Here is a 27,038-nt window from a genome sequence, read left to right as displayed (position 1 = left end):
CAATGAGAAGTCTTTGCAAGGCAGGTGCTCTGGGTAATTTATCTCCACTGAGCTAATTTATCTCCACTGAGCTAAACAACCAGGAAGTAACGGGACCGGCTGTCTCATTGACAACCAGGGTGTATAATAAGATTAATTTATAAAAAAGAGACAATTTTTTGTAAAAGGAGAAAAAAAAATGTAACTTTTCACACATAAAGCACATTAACAAGCTAAAGTGCTTTAAATGTATGGAGTGTTCCTTTAAATACAATTATTATTTGTTCCAGCTCCACTGAGAATCAGACACTATTTCCCAAAAAGCAGTGAGCAGAGATTAGGAATTCCACATTTAAAACATTTTGTCTAAAAATCACATTTTAGAACAGTGATCAAAGCCCCCAAAGGCAATTCTGAAAGAGTATAGAGCAAATAAGAGAAGGACAGTGACTACAAATGATCACCTCTGCCGTGGAGACCTCCGGCAGGACATACCGAGTACAGTGTAAGATACACAGTATGTCCTATCATTGACTTAATCACCAACTAAAACCTAAAATGGGGGACCATATCAATTGTCACATATCGGATATGGTTTTCAAGATGAAAGAATAAAATATATATATGTGTGCGCGTATACACATACATATATAAACATACATACACACATACATACATATATATTTTCAAACCCCATAAATTGTATTTTTGAGAAAACAAAATACAGCTATGTATTCTTTTCTTTTTTTTGCTCAATCTGTCTTCTTGCGGGGTTACAGAATTTGCTAGTGGGGCTCAGCTTTATAAAGTGCTATGGGGAAGCAGTCATCGCTACCAGAGGGCTCTGTAGAAACAGATCAGGGACAGAGGGAGAGAGAGAAATAAATAATGGTTTAGAATGAATGGCAGTCCAATATTAGCCATGACGGGCACAGGAGACCGCTAGTCAGACACATAAAAGCATAATGTTTGCAAGCTGCAATGTATATCGAGGCCGCCCTAGCTCAAACAGCTGCATCTCTATGGTAGCAAAGTGAAGAGCAGTAACTATCATAACAAGCTGTGATTGTCCTCTACATGCCTCCGTAACTGCCATAATATACTTTTGGCAGAGGCTAAGATTCAGGATTATTGCCTGCAAAATAATGACGTCCTACAGTTTGTTAATTAAAAAAAAAAAAAAAAAAAGATTAAATCTTAAACAATAAAATAAATCACTTCATAAGTGCATAGCTAATTTGTAATCAGAATGGACACTGATTCTGCAATGTGCACTACTGACTGGCGTGTTCACTGATGCCAATTCCATTTTCTGTGTCTCTGGCTCGGACATACGCGCCCATTTGGTGCCAGATTTGAGCCCGGTCTTACGCGCCCATTTGAGCCAGTGACCTAAGGATCAGTCCCCCCATTAAGATTAGCAGTCTTGTTATTTAGGGATACTGGCAGCAGGGGATTCAGCTTAGATTAAATAAAAAGTAACATATCCAAGTGAAAGAAGATTAATACAGTTTAAAAAGTTCAGTTTTTTTAAGCTTGGCACAGATCTAAAATGAAACGTGTTTTTCATTTCCCCTTTAAACCTTTGTTCTGTCGACCTCCTTGGATTAGATTTTGATTGGCTCATTTGTTAAAGTACGAAGAGACCATAACACAAAATATGGTATTATTATATCACAGTACTAGAGGGATGAAAACAAGACACAAATCCATCAAATCCATCATTATTTCACAAACTCCTTTTTTCTTGACAAGACAGACTTTACTGAACAATTTTCATCAGACGAAATGCCTCGTTCATCCAACAGAAAAATGAGAATACAGATCCAGGACGATCCAGGAGTAAAAAAACGAGTGCAAGAGAGTTTAGGAAACGCTCAGGATTGGATCGAGTAACAAGCCTTTGTAGTGCTACCCTGTGACCCTCACAAGCCAATTCCGTGGGTCTTTTGATGTGTGGTCAGGTTCTGCTTGTGCCTGAATGTTTTACCACAATCATTGCATTGGTACGGTCGTTCCCCAGTGTGGGTCCGTAGATGTGCAATGAGATGGTGTTTCTGGATGAAGCTTTTCCCACACTCTGAGCATGTGAAGGGTCTCTCGCCAGTGTGCGTCTGCTGGTGGCACTTCAAGTATTCCCTCTTGCGGAAGCTCTGTCCACAATCGTTGCACTTGTAAGGTTTCTCCCCGGTGTGGGTTCGACCATGTATCTTCAAGTGTTCGCAGGTGCTGAACGTTTTCCCACACTCACTGCAAATATAAGGCCGCTCTCCTGTGTGCGTTCGCTGATGTCTCACCAAGTGCTGCTTCTGAATAAACCCCTTGCCACAATCGGCGCAGGTGAAGGGCCTCTCTCCAGTGTGGATCTGCTGATGCCGTTTCAGACAGTCTCGCTTCCTGAATGTCTTCTGACAAGATTCACACTTAAAGGGCCTCTCACCCGTGTGTGTGTGCAGGTGGAACTTCAAGTGCTTGAGAAAGCGGAACATTTTCCCACATTCTCCACACTCAAATGGCTTCTCACCAGGGCCACCCCGCGGGCTCTCACTGTTTTCACTGTCATCGTCTCTGCAGAGCCCCGTCTCATCATCCTGGGCCTGTTTATGGGCTTTTAGAAGCTTCTGAGACTTGAAGGTTCTCCCACAATCTGCACACTTATTAGGTCGCTCCCCGGTATGTATACGGTTGTGGCGTTTCAAGTGCTCATAGGTAGTAAAACTTTTGCCACATTCACTACAGATGTGGGGACTTCCCCTGCAGGAACCAGTTGAGGAATTTGAGTAGGGGAACTCCTCCACAATTACCACACTGTAGGGTCTCTCTCCTGTGTGAGTTCTCTGGTGCCTCACAAGGTGATGCTTCTGAATAAAGCCTTTACCACATTCTTCACAAGAAAAGGGGCGTTCACCAGTGTGGATCTGTTGATGACGTCTCAGGTGTTCTCTTTTTCTGAACCCTTTCCCACAGTCCTCACATTCGTGTGGTTTCTCCCCTCGATGGAGCTTTTGGTGGAACTTGAGATGTTTAAATGTTCGAAAACTCTCTCCACACTCACTACAATTATAGGTGGTCTCTCCGGTGTGGCTTCTCTGGTGAGCCAAAAGGGTCTGCTTGTGCCGGAAACGCTTACCACATTCTTCACACTTGTGAATCCTTTCTCCTGTGTGGGTCTGTTGGTGGACTTTTAGCACTCTGTGAGCTCTGAAGCTTTTGCCACAATCATCACACTTGTAGGGCCTTTCACCTGTGTGAATTCGCTGATGAATCTTCAGCCGCTCATTAGTGCTCAAGCTCTTTCCACACTCTTCACATTTGTACGGTCTCTCCCCAGTATGTGTCCTCAGATGGGTCACGAGATGCTGCTTCTGGATGAAGCTTTTGCCGCATTCTATACAGTTGTACGGTCGTTCCCCGGTGTGGGTTTGCAGATGACGTTTTAGGCTATCCCTCTTTCGAAAGTTCTTCCCACACTGCGTGCACTGGTAAAGCTTATCCCCATCATCTTTCACTGAATCAGATGAGTTATTAAGGGGACTAAAGCCTTCTGGAATGGCAGGCCCATCATCCACTTTGCTCCCCGTTAAGTTGTCATGTGATCTGCTTGGTGTGGCCTCATTTTTGCACCCATTATCCAGCTGTGGGCACTCTGGAGGAGGTTCCAGGATGGGTAAAGATGGGGTCTCCACATTTTCCAGTTTATCGTTATATTTTGTGTTCTGCCTTTCCTTATCACTCACGCTACCATCCTCTGCGAGAAAGAGAAATAGATAAATCACTAATTAGTTGAAAGTCTATAAAAAAACTAAACAGACTGGTTTCCAGTTCACAGAATAAAATATAGTTGGTAAATAAGGCGCAATCACCAGTGAAACTGCCAAGATGTTCAATACAGCATGTGTCGACTAGAGCAAACAGCAGCAGGTGGAATAAATTGTGAACCAGTAAAAGTGGGTCCTCTCCGGGTCATGGAGGGCAATGCAATGACTATACACACAGTATGGGGGATATATATCACAGTGCTATGAAAACTGATGGTTAAATTCCATCATTTTAATCGCATCAACTGGAGTGATGTTAAAAAAACTTCCTTTATAAATTACAACAGTATCAGTAAGACTTTGATAAATCGTTAGCATCAATCAAGAACTGGCTGGGTCTTGTTTTCACCAAATACAGAGCCACAAGGTGTTAATTTTGACAGGAATGGGCACTACAGATTTTTTAGTAATTGGATATTCTGCTTTATAAGGAATTTAGGCCGAATCGAGGGAATCTGCAACCTCGGTCTCCACTTTAAGGTCAATCTAAACCAAGGAGAGACCACCACTCCAAGATGCTTTGCCAAACTATAGGTGCTCTAGTTCTACATTGGCTGGAGCACCACCTGCTGGCTGCTTCTGTTCTAAACAACCTTAGAACAGTAATAACAGATCATTTTTTAATGGGAAATATGCACACATTCTATATAGAAATATAACACGCAAAACAGGTTTACTTAGTGTATTTTAAAAATGGAATACGGTCTTTAATTTTAATTTTTGTTTACATTTCTAGACAGGGATTTTTCTATAAAGAGCTCTTACTGCTGGTAATGGGATTTTCCATTTATAATCCATATTTGCTTTATTACATTATCTATAGTTAGAGAGAGATTATTTAGAACACAAACATGCGGTCGCTATGTCAGGGTTACTCATTAAAGTGGGATTATCAGGAATTCAAAGTGATTTTCAAACTTGAGGCCAAAAATCGCTGAATTAGTAGCTGATTTAGAGAATTATTCTGCATACGTTATGGGTGATAAGCACCATGGGAAATGCAGTTCATATCCATCTGGAGTGACATGAAAAGTCATTAGTCATCTGAGGATTGCTGCTCTCGACCACTAAAGAGAAGATCTACGGTGTATTTACAGAGCGGGGAATTGAATGGAATTTTAAGAATCTATAAGTGATACACACGTTTAAAAATCCTGATATGAATGTATCAGAGGTAACACTTTTAGTACCAGATTAGGGAGTGCGAGGACAAAATAAGACTTTAGAACTAAGCAATAATCACCCCAAACAGGTTTTCTCTCAAATGAAAAATTGCAGTTACCCATAGAAATCAGAGCTTCATAATTCTCTTTCATCATATCTTTGTAGAGCTCCTTCTGACATTCTTCCAAATCTTTCCATTCGTCCTCCGAAAAATAGGCAGCCACGTCATCGAATGTTACCGGGACCTAGAAAAGGCAAAAACACGGCTTTAAGGACGGTCTCACCTGCACATACAGTAGCAAGAAAAAGTATGTGAACCCTTTGGAATGATATGGATTTCTGCACAAATTGGTCATAAAATGTGATCTGATCATCTAAGTCACAACAATAGACAATCACAGTCTGTTTAAACTAATAACACACAAAGAATGAAATGTTGCCATGTTTTTATTGAACACACCATGTAAACATTCACAGTGCAGGTGGAAAAAGTATGTGAACCCTTGGATTTAATAACTGGTTGAACCTCCTTTGGCAACAATAACTTCAACCAAACGTTTCCTGTAGTTGCAGATCAGACGTGCACAACGGTCAGGAGTAATTCTTGACCATTCCTCTTTACAGAACTGTTACAGTTCAGCAATATTCTTGGGATGTCTGGTGTGAATCGCTTTCTTGAGGTCATGCCACAGCATCTCAATAGAGCTGAGGTCAGGACTCTGACTGGGCCACTTCAGAAGGCGTATTTTCTTCTGTTTAAGCCATTCTGTTGTTGATTTACTTCTATGCTTTGGGTCATTGTCCTGTTGCAACACCCATCTTCTGTTGAGCTTCAGCTGGTAGACAGATGGCCTTAAGTTCTCCTGCAAAATGTCTTGATAAACTTGGGAATTCATTTTTCCTTCGATGATAGCAATCCGTCCAGGCCCTGACGCAGCAACTTTCTCCATTTATAGACAATTTGTCTTACCGTGGACTGATGAACAGCAAGGAGATACTTTTATAACCCTTTCCAGCTTTATGCAAGTCAACAATTCTTAATCGTAGGTCTTCTGAGAGCTCTTTTGTGCGATGCATCATTCACATCAGGCAATGCTTCTTGTGAAAAGCAAACCCATAACTGGTGTGTTTTTATAGGGCAGGGCAGCTGTAACCAACACCTCCAATCTCATCTCATTGATTGGACTCCAGTTGGCTGACATCTCACTCCAATTAGCTCTTGGAGATGTCCTAGGGCAGGGATAAGCAACATTCGGCACTCCAGATGTTGTGGACTACATCCCCCATAATGCTCTTACACCCATAATGCTGGCAAAGCATCATGGGAGGTGTAGTCCAAAACATCTGGAGTGCCGAAGGTTGCCTATGCCTGGTCTAGGGGTTCACATACTTTTTCCACCTGCACTGGGAATGTTTACATGGTTTGTTCAATAAAAACATGGCAACATTTCATTCTTTGTTTGTTATTAGTTTAAGCAGACTGTGATTGTCTATTGTTGTGACTTAGATGATGATCAGGTCACATTTTATGACCAATTCGTGCAGAAATCCATATCATTCCAAAGGGTTCACATACTTTTTCTTGCAACTGTATTGCATACTTTGTAAAATACACACAGTGATACAAACACATGGACATACACACACTGTTATACAATCCCATGGACACACTCAGACACAACATACACAATGATGCACTTACACACTATGACACAAAGGGATAGTTCATGAAAATGGGTCTGTTTAGTGTACAGTGTCCCTTTTACTAGACTGTGACGAACTGAACCTCGCCACAAGCTCCTGGAGGTGCTTGCTGGCCAGCCTCATGCCTCAGGGCTATGGGCCCTGCAATATACCTTGCCCAATGCACGTTAAAAGGCTCCATTCAGGTGATTTATGTACTTTTGTGCTCCAGAAAGAAATACTGACTGTTAGCCCTGGTTCCCTGGAAGGTTTTGGGCATAGGACCATGTGTACGGTCGGTCAAAACTGACTTCAAAGGAAATCCCGAACCCCTGAACCAATCTGTGTGAATTTTGGATATGTTGGTCCCCCAGATCGGGGCAATCAGGGGATGTGACATTTGTGGGGTTTCTGTGAGTTTTGGTTGTACTTTCGGGATGTTGTTAAAATTTATGTTTTCTGTGCCTGGAGATAATGGAGTTTAGTACAGTTCCTGACTCAATTATCTCTGTGGGAGTGTCCTGGACCTGAGAGCCAATGTAATTACAGTGTGTATTTTGCCACAGTCCCCTCTCAGGTCCAGTGGGGAATGTCCCTGGAATATGTTATGGAAAACCCCTTGCATGGGGACTTGTTCACCGTCAACATAGAGCCTCGTCTCATGTGTAGAGGGGACAGCTATATACACTCTGGATTGCTATACTCATTATACTCCCTTGGATTATAATCACTAGCTCTTATTAGAGCTATCCTGCTATACTCTCTGGAGTAGGAGAGGTCTACCTACTGGAAGCTGGATCCTGGTCTTGGGTTCAGGGTGGGTGGAGGAAAGCGAGACCCCAACCAAGCTGTAACGCTGGCTATGGGGACTATGGTGGCCATGGTGTCTGGTGGAGTGCTTGGAAGTACTCTGAACACTAGGAATCATCGATTGGCGGAGGCACCCATTTGGGGTGCCAGGCGGTCCGCAACATAGACAATAAGCCATCACTTATCTGGACCTTCAGATGCCTCTAATAATACACTCTGCCTTCTTCCTGTACATCGTCCACTGCCTTATTCGACTGAAAGGTGGAATACAGGAATAAATGAACCCAAAACAAATGTTTACAACAGAACTCAAATAAAAATCAAATCCTTTAATACCAGAAGTGAGCCAATTTGCTAATTAAACCTAATTAACTGCAAAACAAAGATCACACAAGATAGGACTGGCCCTTCAAGTAGGAGATTTAATAAATCTATGATGTAAGAGTTAATGGCACATTTACCAGGAATTCTCTTAGTGTGCACTTGGCATGAGGCCACAGAGCAGGTTAGAGCCAGGTCAGTAAAATATTAACAAACGGCTTTGATAAAAGCTGGGGTAACAACACTAGGAATTGCGATTTCCCCTTCCACAAATATTCAGAATTATCACCACAGTTTTTATCTAAAGTAAAACACTAGGTCCAAAAAATAATTTATTTTTGTATAAACAGTAGAAAATAGGACAAGCGCTAAAAAGCAACAATACATAGAATTGTAAGCAGGCCGCAAACACTGGTTGTAAGGGATACCCTCAGCCCCTTACTGATTAGTATACAGCAAGATAATACAGAATATATGTACAGGTTGCGCCCAAATAAAAAGTCCAATATATTATCAGATACTTGAAGTATTCTTTACTTGTAAATCGTCCAGGCTTCTGATGGTGGCAGGTATATGAAATAAAGAAGAAAGATAGCCGGTAAAGGTGCAGAGTATCTAGTACCAAGTGCAGAACAAACAACAAAGAGGTCTATGATGTAGCACTCACATTTATTAGAGCTATAATACCAGCTCTGAGTATAACAGCGTGCAAGCGGTACTATCACCACTGACGGATATGTTGTTCTAGGAGTCAGTCACTCGGCATGTAGGTGGAGATAAAAAACAAAACAAAAAAAGATCTAAAAGGCAAAAATAGTAATTTGAGAAAGTCCTTAGTAGACGAAACGCGTGTTATTTTATACTAGTTATTTTAAGCATTAAAGATATTTGGCATACACTTAATTTGTGTGTCTCACCATTTATTATATTGTTTTATGCTTTTAAGTTTGTCTTAGTTCTTTTTATATATTTTACTGTTCCTGGCACATCTATACCATCATTGCCTACCTGCTACCTGTATCCTGGGAAGAATACCCTTTGGAGGAGCTACTCTACATTATATCCCTGGTGGGGATTGTACCACCCAAGCGTTAATACCTGAGCAATTGTATATTGCTCCATCAAATGTGAGATTACTTTTACCTTTAAAATTACTAGTGTACAGCTTTACAAAGAGCACTATTTTGCCTTTTATATCTTATACCTGTTGTGGCAGCCCGCCTGGCACCCCAACTGGGTACCTCCGCCAAACACGCTTCCTAGTTATCACCGAGCTATCATAAGCACTTCACCGGGACACCATAAGCACTTCCAGACCCTAGCTGCCGCAGCTTGGCTGGGGTCTCACCGCCTCTTTCCACCCTGGACCAAACACCTGGATCCAGCTCCCAGTGGTAGAGTTCTCCTCCAGAGAGTATAGCTGTATAGAAAGTGATTATAGCAAGTATAGCATTTCCCCCACACATTAGCCGATACTTAAAGGACCACTATAGGCACCCAGACCACTTCAGCTTAATGAAGCGGTCTGGGTGCCAGGTCCAGCTAGGGTTAGCCCTGCCAGGCTGTAAACATAGCAGTTTTAGAGAAACTGCTATGTTTACATTAGGGTTAATCCAGCCTCTAGTGGCTGTCTCATTGACAGCCGCTAGAGGCGCTTGCGTGCTTCTCACTGTGAAAATCAGTGAGAAGACGCCAGCGTCCATAGGAAAGCATTGCAAATGCTTTCCTATGAGACTGGCTGATTGCCGCGCATGCGCATTCAGCCGAGGAGGCGGAGAGGAAGAAGAGAGCTCCCCGCCCAGCGCTGGAGAAAGAGGTAAGTTTAACTCCTTCCTCCCCCTTCAGCCTGGCGGGAGTGGGACCCTGAGGGTGGGGGCACCCTCAGGGCACTATAGTGCCAGGAAAACGAGTATGTTTTCCTGGCACTATAGTGGTCCTTTAATGCTGGGAGTAGACTGTCTTTATTCAAGGCCACACACAGCCTTCTTATGCAAAAGCTCCATGCAAGGGGTCTCCAACACAACATTACAGGCTCATCCCTCCCATGATCCTCTGTGCCTGAGAGAGAATACAGTTCCCTCTCAGGTACAGAGAAATCCACTTATGCAAAGCCCCATGCAAGGGGCTTCCAACCCAACCCCCCCCCCCCCCCCCTTTCAGAAAAAGAAGGGGGAGGGGGAGAAGCACAGACAAGCAAGTGTCCTTTTAAGGCCAAAATATCAAAGCTGAAAAAAAAATCTAAATCTCATGTGCTTCCAGTTTGGTTGGCTTCTTTGGCCCTAAATTTAAAATGCACTTTGAATTTCAAACTATTCTCACTTCTGAAAATAGCCATTTGAGTTGCCTCAATATTTAGTGAATAGGCTTCTTGGAGGTAGGGAAAGACCATGAAGAACGCTGCTGTAGGAACTTTAACAGCTTCATCTCATTTAAGTGGTTATAGTGTCTTGAGTTCACTGGCGCCATATTTCGGCTCAGCATTTGTGACGGACCGCCTGGCACCCATGACTGGGTACCTCCGTCAATTGCCGCTTCCTAGTACTGGCGAGTACCATAAGCACTGCACTGGAGCACCATAACCACCGTAAACCCCACGAACTGCCGCAGCTTGGTTGGAACAAAAACACACCCTGGACCCAAGGTCAGGATCCAGCTTCCAGTGGGTAGGCCTCTCTTAGTCCCGAGAGCGTGGCAGGAACAGCTCTTACAAGAGCTAGTGATTATACTCAGGGGAGTATAGTGATTATAACAATCCCCAGAGTGTAGTTCTCCAATCCCCCAAACATGAGCCAAGACTTCATGAAGGTGCAAGATGATCTGCAGTTTAATGGTACAGGTTGGATTTTTATACAACTTTTCAGGCCAGAGGAACACCCACTGGACCTGATGGGGCACAGGACACAAATTGTACAGACCAATAAAATCAATGTAACAATGCCTGACACTCCCACATACAGCACACTATCCCTCCCCTCTGCCTGTGATACAATTAAGGTAGATAATGTAATAACGTAATTATCCCAAAGCATAAAAAAAAAAAAATATTTTACAAAGTCTTATAAGTACACCAAAATACAACATACACCCACAAATCCCGATAGCCCCGATCTGGGTGAACAACATATCCAAAATAGTTCCAGAGAATTAGGCCGGTCTATTTCCAATGATTAAAGTGCACTTCAAATAGTCGAACGGGACAGCTCGTACACAAAGTCAGTGTTGAAGTGGTTCGGTAGATTATTTCTACCAAACGGCACTCTGTTCGTGCATATTCAACCGAACATAGATGGAGGTGGAAGCCCCAGCGGTGTTCATGCCTCCGAGTGTCCTATTTCAGTTCCATAAACTCAACAGCAAAACACCGTTGACCGCGTTCGATTAAACAAGATGGCCGCCGGCACGTGTTCGACTATACGAACGACGACCACCCAGCCGTTCATCAATTAAGCTGCGGTTAACTACAGCTTCTAGGAAGGTTAATAGGCTGCACACTCCACTTGCGGTTGGTCCAGCTGTTCTACAGTTTGTTCGGTAAACAACACCATAAGCCTAATCAATTTGGTAAGCCCCATATACTGCACCATAAAAGGGAAAAAGGCACGAAAAATTGCTTTCGTCACAGCATTAAACCATTTGTAATGTTTTAATGATAAATGACACCCCCCTGTAGCCCTTCCCCCTCTTCTAATTGGGTAATGCAGAAGCTTTAGCCAGAGCAGTAATGGGCAGCTGTGATAGGCTGGAAATGGTCAGCTGACACTCTCACAGCTCCCATTGCTGGTATGAATTCTTATGGCTAGAAGGAAGTGTGCAATCTCTGCCTCAGCCACACCTCCAGTGTGGGTGGGGCTATGGGAAGCCAGAGACCCTCATTCAGTGTTACACGGCTCAAAAATGGTTTAACACTAAATGGAGGGACAGCGCTTGGGGACTCCAGACACTATAATCACTTCGATGAGATGGAACACTCTTCAGGAGGTAGGCATATCATTATTCAACAAACTTGAAGGTGACAGCGCACACAATAATTATATTTTCCTATACAGTTTAGGAATGCATAAAATAATATGCACATCCCGGGTATATAAACACAATAGTGTAATATTTACAACCGCTAAAATAAACAGTGGTGTACATGGGAAAACTCACTATTTACAGAGTCTATTAAGAGTTGGCTCTGACCTGCAATTGCAGATAAACTATCAAGAGACGCAGGATGGATTTTCTATAGGAACTCTCAGATGTTGATGGTGTCCCGGATATTCAGAAGTTACAAACCAAAATAGGTTTTAGAAAGACCTTTATTCAAACAAATAACAAAATACATAAAAAAATATTGGACAACTTGTTTCAACCCTGTCAGGGTCTTCCTAAGGTGCAATCTGCTCGCACAAGTGTCCATCAATCACCTGATCGAGCAAGCATTTTACTTCCTTAACGACGAGTGACGGACAAGGTCCGTCACTCAGGGGAATGCGTTAATGACGAGTGACGGACCTCGTCCGTCACCCGTTAAAATTAACCCCAGATCGCCGCAATCGTGGCGATCGTGGGGTTAATGGTGCTCCGGTCTGCCTCTGCATTAGAGGCAGACCGGGAGCACCGGATCCGGCTGCCCCAGTACATGTGCCCGCTCTGACAGTATGCCAGAACGGGCACATGTGCTCTCTATACTCACCTCCGCCTCCCTGCACTTCCGGGTTCAGTGTGAAGTGCAGGGAGACGGATCAGTGTTGATCCTGCCCCCTGGTGGAAAAAAAATAAAGTTTATTTAAAATCCCACCCCTCTTTACCCATTTTAATAAAAAATTAACCCCTTCCCTGCCAATTGATCACTGACTACAGTGATCAATTGGCAGGGATTACATTTTACTATGATCTGATTTTTTTTTAACCCCTGAGGGTTAATTCTTTTTTTTTTTTTTTAACCCTCAGGGGTTCAATTTATTTCATTAATTAATTTAAATATTTTAAAATTATAAATTTAGCTAGCTGGGGAGGGTGGAAGTTAGTAGGGAATTGGGGGATTTAGTATTAGGCTAACTAGGGGTTAACGTTAAAAAAGTTTAAAAATAAGCTTTAAAAAGTTAAAAAATTAAGTTCAAAAAAAAGTTTTAATAACGTTTAAGTAAAAAATTTAAAAAAATAAACCCTTTACCCAGTCCAAATAAAAATTAACCCCTTCCCTGCCAGTCGATCACTGCCTACAGTGATCAAAATACAGATCACAGTATTATACTGTGATCTCATTTTTTTTTAACCCCGGACGATTAACTTTTATTTATTTTTAACCCTCAGGGGTTAAATTTATTTAATTAACTAATTTAAATATTGTATAATTAAATATTTTGCTAGCTGGGGTGGGTGGGAGTTATGGGAAAATGGTGAATTTACTGTTAGTGCTGCTTACTGCTAGTTAGGGGTTAACGTAAAAAAAAAAAGCTTAGAAAAATTTTAAATCTGTAAAAAAAAGTTTTACGAAAGTTTAGGAAACGTTAAAAAAATTAATAAGCAAAACAAAAGTTTAAAAAATAGTTTTAAAAAGTAAAAAAATACATTTAATAACGCTCATTACCACTACACCTGGTACAAGCTAGCGGAAAAATGATCCCACGCTAAGGTTCAAAATATGCCTTTTGAAATACCCTGGGATGTCTTCTTTAAGAAATGGTATGGCTTTATGGGATATTTGGATTATATAGCCTGGTAAAATACTCTAAAATGGGACATGGGCACAGCGTAAAAATTTAAAGTTTGAAAAAAAATGGAATGGCTGTGTCCCAAATGTGCCCCTCCGATGTCCACATATACCTGGCAAAGGTACATACGGGGGTATTTTTGTACTCAGCAGACATAGCTGAGCAACATATGAAGTATTATACAGTAGTAGTACACATATGGTTTGCAAAATATACTGTGCAAACTCACTTTGTGTGTCAAAAAGGCAGAAAAAAACGCTTATAACCACAACACCTGGTACACGCTAGCGGAAAAATGATCCCACGCTAAGGTTCAAAATATGCCTTTTGAAACACCCTGGGGTGTCTACTTTAAGAAATGGTAGGCCTTTGTGGGGTAGTTTGAATTTAAAACCTGCAAAGATGCTTGGAAATTGCACATAGGCCCGGCGTCAAAATTCAAAGTTCGGTCAAAACTGATATGGCTTGGTCTCCTATATGGCACTGTAGCTTCACCAAATAGTGCCATAGACATACAATGGGGGTATCCTTTTACTCAGAAGACTTAGCTGAGCATAATTTGGGGGGTTTGGACTTAGTGGCACATATGAAATATACAAAATGCCCAGCAAAAATGCAATCCGTATGTAAAAAATGCACAACATTATTTTTTACCACATACTTTGGCATGTAATGGTAAAAAAATGGGGGCATGTTAAGGCACAATATGCACCTTATGAGATACCCTGGAGTGTCTACTTTTACAAATGGTAGGCCTTTGTGGGGTTTTTTTGAACAGTCAAACTGTTATAATACCCCAAATGGAAGCATAGGCTCATTAAATCCGTCTCTCAAAATTCTACTGTGAATACTGAAAAGGACAGGTCTCCTGTATGGCACTGTAGCTTCACGAAATAGTGCCAAAGACATACAATGGGGGTACCGTTGTACTCAGCAGAAGTAACTGAACACATAATAAAACTTTGTACAGGAATAGCACACACCAACTTTACAAAATACACATGAGAAGTTCTTTGTTATAAGTTTGTGTGCGAAACCCCCCCAAAAAACACAATATTTAGCAGAGGTTGGCGGTAAAATGGCTACGTAGAAAGTGCCAAAACAACCTTAGGTAAATAGCCTGTGATGTCTACTTTATATAAATATATACTTTTGTGTGGCAATTTTGTTTTCTTTTATGGCTATTAAGCTTACAAGACAAACATACCAAATTCTAAAATCGCTCCACATTTAAAGTTTATTTTACTCCTTGTGCTTTGTGACCTGTAACTACCAAAAAAAACTGAAAATCCCAGACACATTATATATTCTGTAATTCAGAATTTATTTTTAATTACGTTCCTTAACCTGCACTAATTATGTACACATTATTATTGCAAAAAGTGTAAAAAAAACACATAAAAATTCATTTTTTTGCATATTTCTGTATTTTTTTTATAATAAATAAGCATTTATATATATATGTGTTACGTCAAATTAAAGCCCTTTCTGTCCTTTAAAAAACGGTATATAATGTGTCGGTGCAATAAATTAGTAAAATGCAAATTGCAGTTGAACGCAAATAGCAAAAAATTCAAAAAATGCCGTTGTCATTAAGTGAAAGACAAGCTTCTGAAGCTCTGTCCTTAAGGGGTTAAGACAAAACGTAAGGCAGAAAGACCCAGAAACAAACATTAACTGAAGACAGCTGCAGTAAAATCCTGACAAATATGAACCACCAGATCGGGGAAGTCCTTGCATGTCCTCTTCTGCAACTGTCACTAGTCTAATACTATCCTTACCTTTTGTGTCATTTTACCCCACTCCCTCTAGCATGTAAGCTCATTGAGCAGCGCCCTCAACCCCTCTGTTCCTGTGTGTCCAACTTGTCTGGTTACAACTACATGTCTGTTCGTCCACCCATTGTAAAGCGCTGCGGAATTTGACGGCGCTCTATAAATAATATAATAATAATAATAATAAATGTCCCTTATTCTCCCATGTGCCACTCACCTATCTGAGCAGAGACCCTTATATGATCCCTCTTCTGACTCCAATATGTGGAGCAGGGGCGTGGCTTGGCGGCGGAACGGAATGGCCGCATAGAGACCGAGCTCCTCCGGCCCCACTCTAAAAAGCGACATTAACAAGCCACGGACACGGGAATGGGGAAGCACACCAAGGCGGGGAACACCCCCAAACCCTCGGGGACCCGCCCGGTGAGTCAGACCGCTTCCATGCGGCAGTTCTTGGCCGCAGCGCCGGACCCGCCATCCCAGGCGCAGTCCGAGGCCTACACACCATCAGAGGCCTCCACGCCACACTCCCTCTCCCCAGGCCGGGATGAAGCCAGGGAAACCCCTCCACCAGAATGGCTAGCCCTGCTTCAAGCACTGCCCACACGGGCAGACCTTACCCAGACCACCTCAGCCCTGCAGTCCTCCATCAGGGCAGACATACAGCTGATAAGAGCTGATATCCAGGGCATAGCAGACCGCATGGCCCAGATTGAAGCAGATCATGACTCCCTCACTGCAGCACAAGCAGCCCATGCTGTGAATCAAGCCAAACAGAACACCCAAATGCAAGCAATGGCCAGACATATAGAAGATCTGGATAACAGAGGCCGCAGACAAAACCTACGAATAAGGGGCCTGCCAGAAGGAGAAGACTCACCAGCTCTTCTTAAAGGTACACTCACGGCCATATTCAACGAGCTCCTGAGTCGCCCCAAAGAGACTCCCATAGACTTTATCAGAGCACACAGGGCTTTAAGACCCAGGGGTCCACCAGAAGCACCGCCTAGAGATGTGATCTGCTGCCTGGCACTCTACTCCCTGAAAGAAGACATCCTGCATGCAGCGCGCACAAGAGGCGACATCGACTTCGAAGGCCGACAACTACAACTATACCCAGACCTATGCCCAGCCACCTTGGGGTATCGCAGAGCACTGAAACCTCTTACCAGATTGCTTGTATCACAGAAAATCCGATACCGCTGGACCTTCCCTACAGGCCTGATAGCCACCACCCAGCAAGGCCCATGGCTGATCCGCACCCCACAGGACTTACAAGAGCTGTCAGAAGAACTACACCTGCCTCCCCTCCACATGTCTTGGCCAGACCCGCTGGATTTCTACAATAGCCCACCCATGCAGCAAGGAGTATCTTTACCACAACAGCGCAGGAACCGGACGAGATTGGAGACTGTGAGACCGGCTGGAGCAACGCGCTAAGGGACTTCCGAGACGAGCCAACGAGCAGGGAGCAGCGCATTGAACTCGTAACTATGCATTGGGACAATATACACACAGGCCCACAACACTTTTAGGCCACATTATGCACTACTACACTACCTTGCACTACACGTACCAGGGGGGGAGGGGGGGGTACACTGAAGAGGTTATCCGGGACAATCTGATTGCTCACCCTGAAAAAGCGCAAAAGACACACTGGGACTTAATGTCTACTACACACCTGCTTGGGTGGGTGATACGGGGGGAGGAGGGGGGGATACCCTGAAGAGGTTATCCGGGATAAGCTGACTGCTCACCCTAGAGAAGCAAGAAAGACGCACTGGGGACTTAATGCTTAATGAACACCTGCTTGGGTGGGGAATCTGGAGGGGGGGGAGGAAGGGACGGATTGGGACCACGTATTGGGCCGCAGGGAAAAGGAGCCGGGGGGCACATGGGAAGGAAATCCCCAAAAGATAACCCGAGTAGCCCTAGCCGAGGAACACAGTCAGACCCCCAACCGAGCCCCCCCACCTTACAGGACAACCTCAACGGGGAAGCACGAACGCTAGGGTGGGGGTGGGAGTACGTAAGGGACCAAACGAGGCCAACCAGACACATACAGCTGCCACACCAGCCTGCACGTTAGCATACAGATACACACTGCCGCACAAAGGGACAGTGGGATGGCGGAGGTGACTCAGGCGATACTTGATCGACTCCAGGGGTTTGCTCACGGACACACACCGAGGTGGGAGGGGGAGGGTGGAAGTTGGGCCAGGTAACTGCCGACACCGCCCGTAACGACCAGATAGCTCCCAAGAAGAGGGGGGCCGGGGGACATGGGGAATCTAGACAGGGAAGAGTTACTCCTCACTTGGCCCTTGGAAGGGGGAAAAGTGGGGTAGAGGTCACAAGGCCACGCTCCCAACAGACAGGGGCACACAGAAATTGGCGAGGGGACTCGACGGTGCCGACAGGTGCGGCGCAGTCGACTCCTGCTTAGCCAGTACCCTAGTCTTTTCTTTTTGTGTTTTTCACCTTATCCTTCTAGTTCACATTTTATTAGTGCTTCGATACCAACAAGGTTTATTGTTCTAACCTGTTCTACAGTTTGTTATTTGTAGCTGACGCTCGCCTCTCCCAGCGGGGCCCACGGGGAAAGCCAGCCGCCCCCACCCACCCGTCACACCCTGTTCACTTAGAACCGTACCAAATATGCCGTCCCACACCACACACAAACAAGCCGAAATAAAATTCCTCTCCATTAACGTTAAGGGCATGAATGTGCCCGAAAAACGTTCACACGCCTACGACACTTTCATAGCCAGAAGTCACAGGTAGTTTTTATCCAGGAAACACATTTCAAAGAAGGCCAAGTACCCAGACTGACGGACCGCCACTACGCACAGTGTTTAAGCAATAACCCTGAAGGGAAATCCAAGGGCACAGCGATACTAATTCACAGATCGCTTCACTTTGCTCCCACCGACACACTACGAGACGACCACGGACGATTTGTTTGTGTCAAAGGAACGATCGCAAACCGCACATACACGTTCGCGAACCTGTATACCCCCAACAAACGCCAACACCAATTTCTCCGCACGACACTCAAAAAGATTGAGGGATTTGCGGAGGTTTGCCTAGTCGTGGGAGGTGACCTGAATGTGGCCCTGTCGCCAAACATAGACACATCTATGGGGTCCTCCGCGACTCCCCAACACATCTTGACCCATATTGCGAAAACCATGAAAGAGCTGCGACTAGTGGACTGCTGGAGAGCGCTTCACCCTGACGACCGTGACTACACTTTTTACTCCATTCCCCATAGAACATACTCCAGAATAGACTACTTCCTTATCCCGCATTACTACCTGACCGAAGTAAGACGAACTGACATTGGGACGGCGACATGGTCCGACCACGCCCCGATCACAATGACATTACCCCACTCCCCACTTTACAGGCCCACTTGCAGTAACTGGAGACTCAACGAATCAATGCTAAACGACGTAGTAACGACCACGGAGACTAGGGAACGACTGATCCAATACTTTACAGAGAACGATACGCCTGATGTCACACCCCTCTGCCTCTGGGAGGCCCATAAAAGCGTGATCCGGGGCCACTTTATAGCAAAAAAAAATGCCGCATTAAAAAAGGCCAGATCCGCGAAACTTAAAACCTTAATAACGGATATACAGAACCTGGAACACAGGCACAAACAAACCCACCTACCAGCAGACTGGACACAACTGACGGAACTTCGGAGGGAACTTTCCACCATCCTAAACGCCACTCACAACAGGGCCTACCTACACACCAAAGCATTTTTCCACACAAACGCAAACAAATGTGGTGCCCTCCTTGCTCGCATGATCGCCAAAAAGAGAGCGGCGGCCTACATCCCAGGGATTCGGGACGGGGAAGGGAAATTACAAACCATGCCAACCGAGATGGCCAGGGCTATCCGGACATATTACGTTGGCCTATATTCGCTAGACGCACAAGGAGGAGAAGAGTCCGGAGCCGACAGGAAGACTAAGATAACAGACTACCTAGAACCGCGCATACGCAAGCACATCTCTCTAGAGGCGAGAGTGGACCTCGATGAACCAATCGAGGCAAACGAAGTGGCGTGGGCCCTCAAAAAGTCCAAGGCGGGTAAGAGCCCCGGTCCAGATGAACTGCCCTCACGCTACTACAAGACCTACGCGGAGCTTCTCGTCCCTCGCCTCACGACAGCGCTGAACGCGATCCGAGAAGGGCAGCCGTTTCCGATGCAGACTTTGGCGGCTAACATCGCCTTGATACCCAAAGAAGGGAAAGATCCCGAACACTGTGCGAACTACCGCCCCACATCACTCCTCAACTGTGATCTGAAACTGTTCACTAAGGTACTTGCACAACGAATACAGGCCTATCTTCCGAACTTGATACACGGAGACCAGGTGGGATTCACCCCACACCGGGAGGCACGGGACAACACGATTAGAGCACTGTCCCTGATACACGTCGCGAAGACTAGACACGAGGGCCTTCTCCTGCTCTCAACTGACGCGGAGAAGGCGTTCGACAGGATCGCATGGGACTTTATGTTCCAGATCCTGGAAACGCTAGGACTGGGACCATTCATGATGGCCTGGATCAGAGCAATATACTCGACACCTACTGCTCGAATTTGCATAAACGGGGCCTTCACCGACCCCTTCCAAATACGCAATGGGACCAGGCAGGGCTGCCCACTCTCCCCCCTGCTCTTCGTACTGGCCTTGCAGCCGTTCCTGAACTCGGTGCGCGACAATCCGAACATCCCTGGGCTGAGGGCTGGACATGGAAAACACTCGGTCGCAGCATACGCTGACGATCTCCTGTTTTTTGTGACCGAACCAGAAGTATCCATGCCCGAGATCATGAAGGAATTTGAATCGTACGGGGCTCTATCGAACCTTAAAATCAATTTCTCTAAATCCACGATCCTCAACGTATCTATCCCGGGGCCTAGGGCAGAGGCCCTTCAACGAGAATTACCGTTCCGATGGTCAGACACTTCCCTGAAATATCTTGCAGTGCTCACAAAAGACCTCTCCCGCTTATACGAAGCAAACTTCCAACCGCTTCTGGCCACCATACAGAAGGATCTTCAAGATTGGGACCGGGTCCGCCTCTCGTGGGTCGGAAGAATGGGGGTGCTCAAAATGAATATCCTCCCAAGGGTCCTGTACCTGTTCCAGGCCATCCCTGCGGCCATCCCGGAGGCCTTCTTCACCTCCCTCAGATCACTCGCCCTGGGGTTCGCATGGCAGAAACAAAAGGCGAGAATCAAACACGACGTGCTCACACTACCGAAAGCCAAAGGAGGTCTGGCCCTGCCAGACTTCAAGAGATACCACAGGGCCACCCATATCCAAAGGATACTGGAGTGGACCAAACAAGGGGTGCAGAAACTGTGGAAGGACGTGGAAGCGACGATAGTAGGGAGACCGATGGCAGTCCTCCCCTGGCTGGACCCCCAACAGGGTAGGCAACTGGCAGCCCCACACCCCCTGATCAAAGCTACCATGCAGGTGTGGCACACAATGGCAACGCCACTCTCGCTCACCACCACACCATCCCCAATGCTGCCACTGGTCCACAATCAAGCCTTCCCTCCGGGAAGAGAACCGAGGTCGCTGGCTCTACTTCTGAACCACGAAGTACCGAGGCTATGCCACACCCTGGATAACGGCCACACTAGGACGCTGGAGGCCATGACAGGAACCCCCAATCACTCATTTATGACGCGATTCAGGTACAGACAACTAGCGGGGTTCGTACGGGACACTACTCAAAACAGGCACACCCTCAGACCACTCACGGCTTTTGAAGAGCTGCGCATGGATCCGGATCCCTTGGCCAGAGGCCTGTCAACGCTCTATGAAATGATCATGCGGATGAGGAGGCTGCCACCCCCAAGCTTCATGGGGAAATGGGAAACGATGTTAGGTACCACATTCACACCTGACCAGTGGGACAAAATCTGCACCCTCTCACTTCACTGCGCACCGTCCAGCGGGACGCAGGAAACTGCATACAAAATCCTAGCCCTCTGGTACTGCACACCACTCCAAACACACCTATACGACCCCACGAAAAACGACACATGCTGGCGCTGCACCACACACACGGGTACATACCTCCACATATGGTGGGAATGCCCGATCATCCGACCATACTGGACAGCCATACACAAGATCATCACAAGATTCTCAGATACCACACTACAACTAAAATGTCCACCTATAAAAAATCCCTGACCATCCGGATACTTAATGTGGCCAAGAGCCTGATCCCTCTCTACTGGAAAAAGCAATGTGCACCACCTCTAGACACATGGTTCCAACGGATGGAGGAGTTGAGGGCGATGGAGGAGCTCTCCCTGCTGGCAGAGGGGAGGACACAGGCGTATATGACAATCTGGACACACTGGATCTTGACAATGACCAGAACAGACTTCCGAGACTTGCTGACGGACTGAGACGCCTGACTTGACGACATACCACCAAACCCGGACCACGAAAGCACTATCAAGCAGGTCAGATAAAGCAAACCAAACCAATACGGAAACTGGCCCACGCCCTCTCCCCCCCTCCCTCTTAACACACACCGCCCCCCTCCCCCCCTTCTCCCCGGGGGTACCCAAAACGGAGAGGCGACACAGCAGAAAGGGTAGGCAGACGCAGAGAACCTGGACAGATGGGTGCCCGATATAGCAAGAGACATGAACTAGGGGTTCCCTGCACGGCCTGAGACCTAACACCCAGATCGGCCTGGTAGTGACCAAACTGACCGACAATGTAGACCTTAGGCCCGCACCTGAAGGACTGAGACGTCACACTGACACGCCTTTGGGGAGTGTATCGTATATCACTAATATACCAAGTCACAGGTCAGGGTAAACACCCGTTACAGTAGAGTTCCCAGAATAGCTCTCGAGACCACTCGTTAAAGGACCACTCTAGGCACCCAGACCACTTCAGCTTAATGAGCTGGTCTGGGTGCCAGGTCCTTCTAGGGTTAACCCATTTTTTCATAAACATAGCAGTTTCAGAGAAACTGCTATGTTTATGAATGGGTTAAGCCTTCCCCCTATGTCCTCTAGTGGCTGTCTCATTGACAGCCGCTAGAGGCGCTTGCGTGCTTCTCACTGTGATTTTCACAGTGAGAGCACGCCAGCGTCCATAGGAAAGCATTGTGAATGCTTTCCTATGTGACCGGCTGAATGCGCGCGCAGCTCTTGCCGCGCGTGCGCATTCAGCCGACGGGGAGGAGAAGAGGAGGATCGGAGGAGGAGAGCAGGAGGAGATCTCTCCGCCCAGCGCTGGAAAAAGGTAAGTTTTTACCCCTTTCCCCTTTCCAGAGCCGGGCGGGAGGGGGTCCCTGAGGGTGGGGGCACCCTCAGGGCACTCTAGTGTCAGGAAAACGAGTATGCTTTCCTGGCACTAGAGTGGTCCTTTAAGGGGCAAGGCCCGCCTTCACCCATGTTGTAGGACCTGCGAGCCCTACCTGAAACGTTTGCGGACAGATGTTGGGTGACTTGCGCGTCACCACTGTTATTTTTCATTTATGTTTACTTTATCTTCAGGAAATACTCTGAACAGTTTTATCAGCGGACCTGCGTGTCCACAGTTAACATTGCATATATAACTTGAAAAATTGAATAAACAAAAATTTACCCAATATGTGGAGCAGTACAAATGTCTCACATGCTTCATATCACCAACAGATCCTCATAGAACCAGGAATTAAACGAACGCTTGGTTTGGTTTTCACAAAGAATGGTTACTTGTCCAGATAAATGGACCCCTCCACAGGGAATAGTGATTGCTACGATATCTCAGGCACAGCCTGGGTAGGTTCAACTTCCAAAACAGTGACACAATCTGCTAACCGGACACGTGTGGCAGGTACATGTATGTGGTAAGTGAACATGTACACCTGTGAGATGTGAATCACTAGTATACCTTGTTCATTGATACATTAAAAAGGCAGCCACACGCATCGACACACAACAACAACACAAACAGATACCCAGCAACACAAACACAAAAACACTAACAAAAGGATACACACGGATCAAAACAGTCACTCAAACCATACAGACATGTTATTCTTCACAAACGCATATCGACACATTCTAGTCTGCAGGTTTAGAGAAAACTATTTACACAAATATGCTCACCTATAGACTGACACCTAACTTACACAAACAGTCTCCACAAATACGACACAGACTCACACTGTCCTTAACATACAAAATATATAAAAAAGTGCTTTCCTCAATACAATGACACACTACCTGGCGCCCAGACGCAAGTCACCTGGTGCCCAGACGCAAGCGCACACTACCTGGCGCCCAGACGCAAGCGCACACTACCTGGCGCCCAGACGCAAGCGCACACTACCTGGCGCCCAGACGCAAGCGCAAACTACCTGGCGCCCAGACGCAAGCGCACACTACCTGGCACCCAGACGCAAGCGCACACTACCTGGCACCCAGATACACAAAGTCATGGTAACAGGTTGCCCCTGTGTAGCAGAGAGGTAGTTTAATCCACAGGGTCTCCGCTGGTAGACAGGAAAAACAGGTAGTAATCCAAGTAGGCAGGTACAGCATGCAACAATTCAGGTAGCGTGCAGCAAAACCGACAATTCACATTAAAAACCATAACTTTTACATTATTCGGTATATTTAAACGAATGGACGCTCGGCAGATAGCTGGGGTCTGAGCGCACCTTTCGTGAGAGTACCGCTCAGATCCCAGCTGAAATAACCGAATCCCGTACCAAATACACTTTACATTTAAGTTCAAACTACCGAATTAACTTAGGGAACCACATTACCGAAAGACCGGGCTCCTGAACGGTTTGAAAGTCCAGCGGTATTCGTGCCGCCGAGTAGCCGATTTTAGTTCCAGGCGCTCGACGACCAAATAACGCTGGACTAACAAAGGATCCAAAATGGCCGACCGCCGCGTGGTCGGTAGCCGAACGCCGGCCACCCTGAATCCTCTTAATTACCGATTGCAACATTTTTGCAATCCTTAATGGGTGCCACACGACCTCCTGTGTGTGGTCTCCCTTCGGTAGTTTGGTTGTTTCACGAACAGTGATGAAATTCACTGTTCGTGAAACAATTGGCAGGGAGGCTGGCGGCTTTTCTTGCCGCCAGCATACGAATACCACATTACAGACACTTGGTTCTTAAAGGCATACACATGCAATAAACATAGTACGTACAGGAAAGACAATATACAGTGGCTGTGATTGCCACACCCTGTCACACAGATAACAGGTTTGCGCTGTAGGTTGCCCCTGGCAAACAACAACTGGATACATACTTGCAAAACACTTAATATTTAAGAATAACATTTTTAATTAGTGGGGTAATAGCTTCTTGATCCAAACTTCAAACTTGGTTTTCCCCCCCTTTTTTCTTTTTTTTGGAACAGCAGCAAGAAAACAGATGTGAGGTAGGCTGACCTTGATGGACACATGTCTCTTTTCAGCCTATGTAACTATGAAAGAAAACAGGTGATCAGACCGCCTTGTAGGTTGTCCCTGACACACATAACTAGTAACCTATTAGGTTGCCCGGTGGCTAGCCCTGTATTCTGTCAGGTCGCCCGGTTGGTAGCCCTGTATTCTGTCAGGTCGCCCGGTTGGTAGCCCTGTATTCTGTCAGGTCGCCCGGTTGGTAGCCCTGTATTCTGTCAGGTCGCCCGGTTGGTAGCCCTGTATTCTGTCAGGTCGCCCCCTGTATTCTGTCAGGTCGCCCCCTGTATTCTGTCAGGTCGCCCCCTGTATTCTGTCAGGTCGCCCCCTGTATTCTGTCAGGTCGCCCCCTGTATTCTGTCAGGTCGCCCCGTATCCCGGTAGGTAGCCCCGTATCCCCGTAGGTAGCCCCGTATCCCGGTAGGTAGCCCCGTATCCCGGTAGGTAGCCCCGTATCCCGGTAGGTAGCCCCGTATCCCGGTAGGTAGCCCCGTATCCCGTCAGGCAGCCCCGTATCCCGTCAGGCAGCCCCGTATCCCGTCAGGCAGCCCCGTATTCTGTCAGGCAGCCCCGTATTCTGTCAGGCAGCCCCGTATCCCGGTAGGTGGCCCCGTATCCCGGTAGGTGGCCCCGTATCCCGGTAGGTGGCCCCGTATCCCGGTAGGTGGCCCCGTATCCCGGTAGGTGGCCCCGTATCCCGGTAGGTGGCCCCGTATCCCGGTAGGTGGCCCCGTATCCCGGTAGGTGGCCCCGTATCCCGGTAGGTTGGCCTGTATTCTGTCAGGTTGCCCGGTAGGTTGGCCTGTATTCTGTCAGGTTGCCCGGTAGGTTGGCCTGTATTCTGTCAGGTTGCCCGGTAGGTTGGCCTGTATTCTGTCAGGTTGCCCGGTAGGTTGGCCTGTATTCTGTCAGGTTGCCCGGTAGGTTGGCCTGTATTCTGTCAGGTTGCCCGGTAGGTTGGCCTGTATTCTGTCAGGTTGCCCGGTAGGTTGGCCTGTATTCTGTCAGGTTGCCCGGTAGGTTGGCCTGTTGCCCGGTAGGTTGGCCTGTATTCTGTCAGGTTGCCCGGTAGGTTGGCCTGTATTCTGCCAGGTTGCCCGGTAGGTTGGCCTGTATTCTGTCAGGTTGCCCGGTAGGTTGGCCTGTATTCTGTCAGGTTGCCCGGTAGGTTGCCCGGTATTCTGTCAGGTTGCCCGGTAGGTTGCCCGGTATTCTGTCAGGTTGCCCGGTAGGTTGCCCGGTATTCTGTCAGGTTGCCCGGTAGGTTGCCCGGTATTCTGTCAGGTTGCCCGGTAGGTTGCCCGGTAGGTTGCCCGGTATTCTGTCAGGTTGCCCGATAGGTTGCCCGGTATTCTGTCAGGTTGCCCGATAGGTTGGCCTGTATTCTGTCAGGTTGCCCGATAGGTTGGCCTGTATTCTGTCAGGTTGCCCGATAGGTTGGCCTGTATTCTGTCAGGTTGCCCGATAGGTTGGCCTGTATCCTGTCAGGTTGCCCGGTAGGTTGGCCATATTCTGTCAGGTTGCCCGGTAGGTTGGCCTGTATTCTGTCAGGTTGCCCGGTAGGTTGGCCTGTATTCTGTCAGGTTGCCCGGTAGGTTGGCCTGTATTCTGTCAGGTTGCCCGGTAGGTTGGCCTGTATCCCGGTAGGTAGCCCTGTATCCCGGTAGGTAGCCCCCCTATCCGGGTAGGTAGCCCCCCTATCCCGGTTGGTAGCCCCCCTATCCCGGCTGGTAGCCCCCCTATCCCGGTTGGTAGCCCCCCTATCCCGGCTGGTAGCCCCCCTATCCCGGCTGGTAGCCCCCCTATACCTGCGCTGTCTCTCCCTCCGGTTTGTCCAGGTCTCTCCGGGTGGCCGCGAGGCTCAGCCTGTCCACGGCTGTCACAGAGCAGATCATGGGCGGGCCGGACGGGGGCCAGCAGCCGGCTCACCACAAACGGACCGAAACCCCGGGACTCCCGGTACCGGCCGGCCATTCACACCCCGGGGGGGAGACACCGGGACCGGACCGGGCAGACAGGAACCACCCGGGGGGGGGGGGGAGGGGGGAGATACCGGGAGAATGTTACACCGAGCGGGAGCTAGGCCGAACAGGAACCATCCGGTACTGAGAGCAGGAAGTAACCGCCCTGCCCGTGACATCACCGGCTCTGACATCATAAATCATCATAATCATAATAATATAATAATCATATAAATAATATAATAACATCATCATAATAATAATAATAATAATAATATAATATATAATAATAATATAATATATAATAATAATAATAATAATAATAATCATCATATAATAATCATAATAATA

General features: G+C 46.6%; 1 protein-coding gene across 1 annotated transcript; it reads right to left on the bottom strand.

Moving 5' to 3' along the window:
- Window positions 1-640: 640 nt before the first annotated feature.
- LOC134609250 (zinc finger protein 431-like) lies at window positions 641-26,822 on the bottom strand. The gene is made up of 3 exons (XM_063452889.1): window positions 26,535-26,822; window positions 5,080-5,206; window positions 641-3,727 (listed from the first exon to the last, which is right to left on the bottom strand). Exons 1-3 carry the CDS (start codon window positions 26,619-26,621, stop codon window positions 1,905-1,907), a joined length of 2,037 nt encoding a protein of 678 aa, XP_063308959.1. The 5' UTR covers window positions 26,622-26,822; the 3' UTR covers window positions 641-1,904.
- Window positions 26,823-27,038: the final 216 nt, after the last annotated feature.

This window comes from Pelobates fuscus, chromosome 4 (genome assembly GCF_036172605.1).
Source record: "Pelobates fuscus isolate aPelFus1 chromosome 4, aPelFus1.pri, whole genome shotgun sequence".
Taxonomy (NCBI): Eukaryota; Metazoa; Chordata; class Amphibia; order Anura; family Pelobatidae; genus Pelobates; species Pelobates fuscus.
Note: the sequence above shows the minus strand (reverse complement) of the source record. Positions and strands in the feature narration are given on the sequence as shown.

Excerpts from the sequence above, each read along its gene's own strand:
- LOC134609250 (XM_063452889.1), bottom strand. The coding sequence starts at position 26,621 with ATGATCTGCTCTGTGACAGCCGTGGACAGGCTGAGCCTCGCGGCCACC. Across the intron at positions 5,207-26,534 it reads CGGAGGGAGAGACAGCGCAG|GTCCCGGTAACATTCGATGA; the intron begins GTATAGGGGGGC and ends TGCCTTTTCTAG. Across the intron at positions 3,728-5,079 it reads TGAAGCTCTGATTTCTATGG|AGGATGGTAGCGTGAGTGAT; the intron begins GTAACTGCAATT and ends TCTTTCTCGCAG.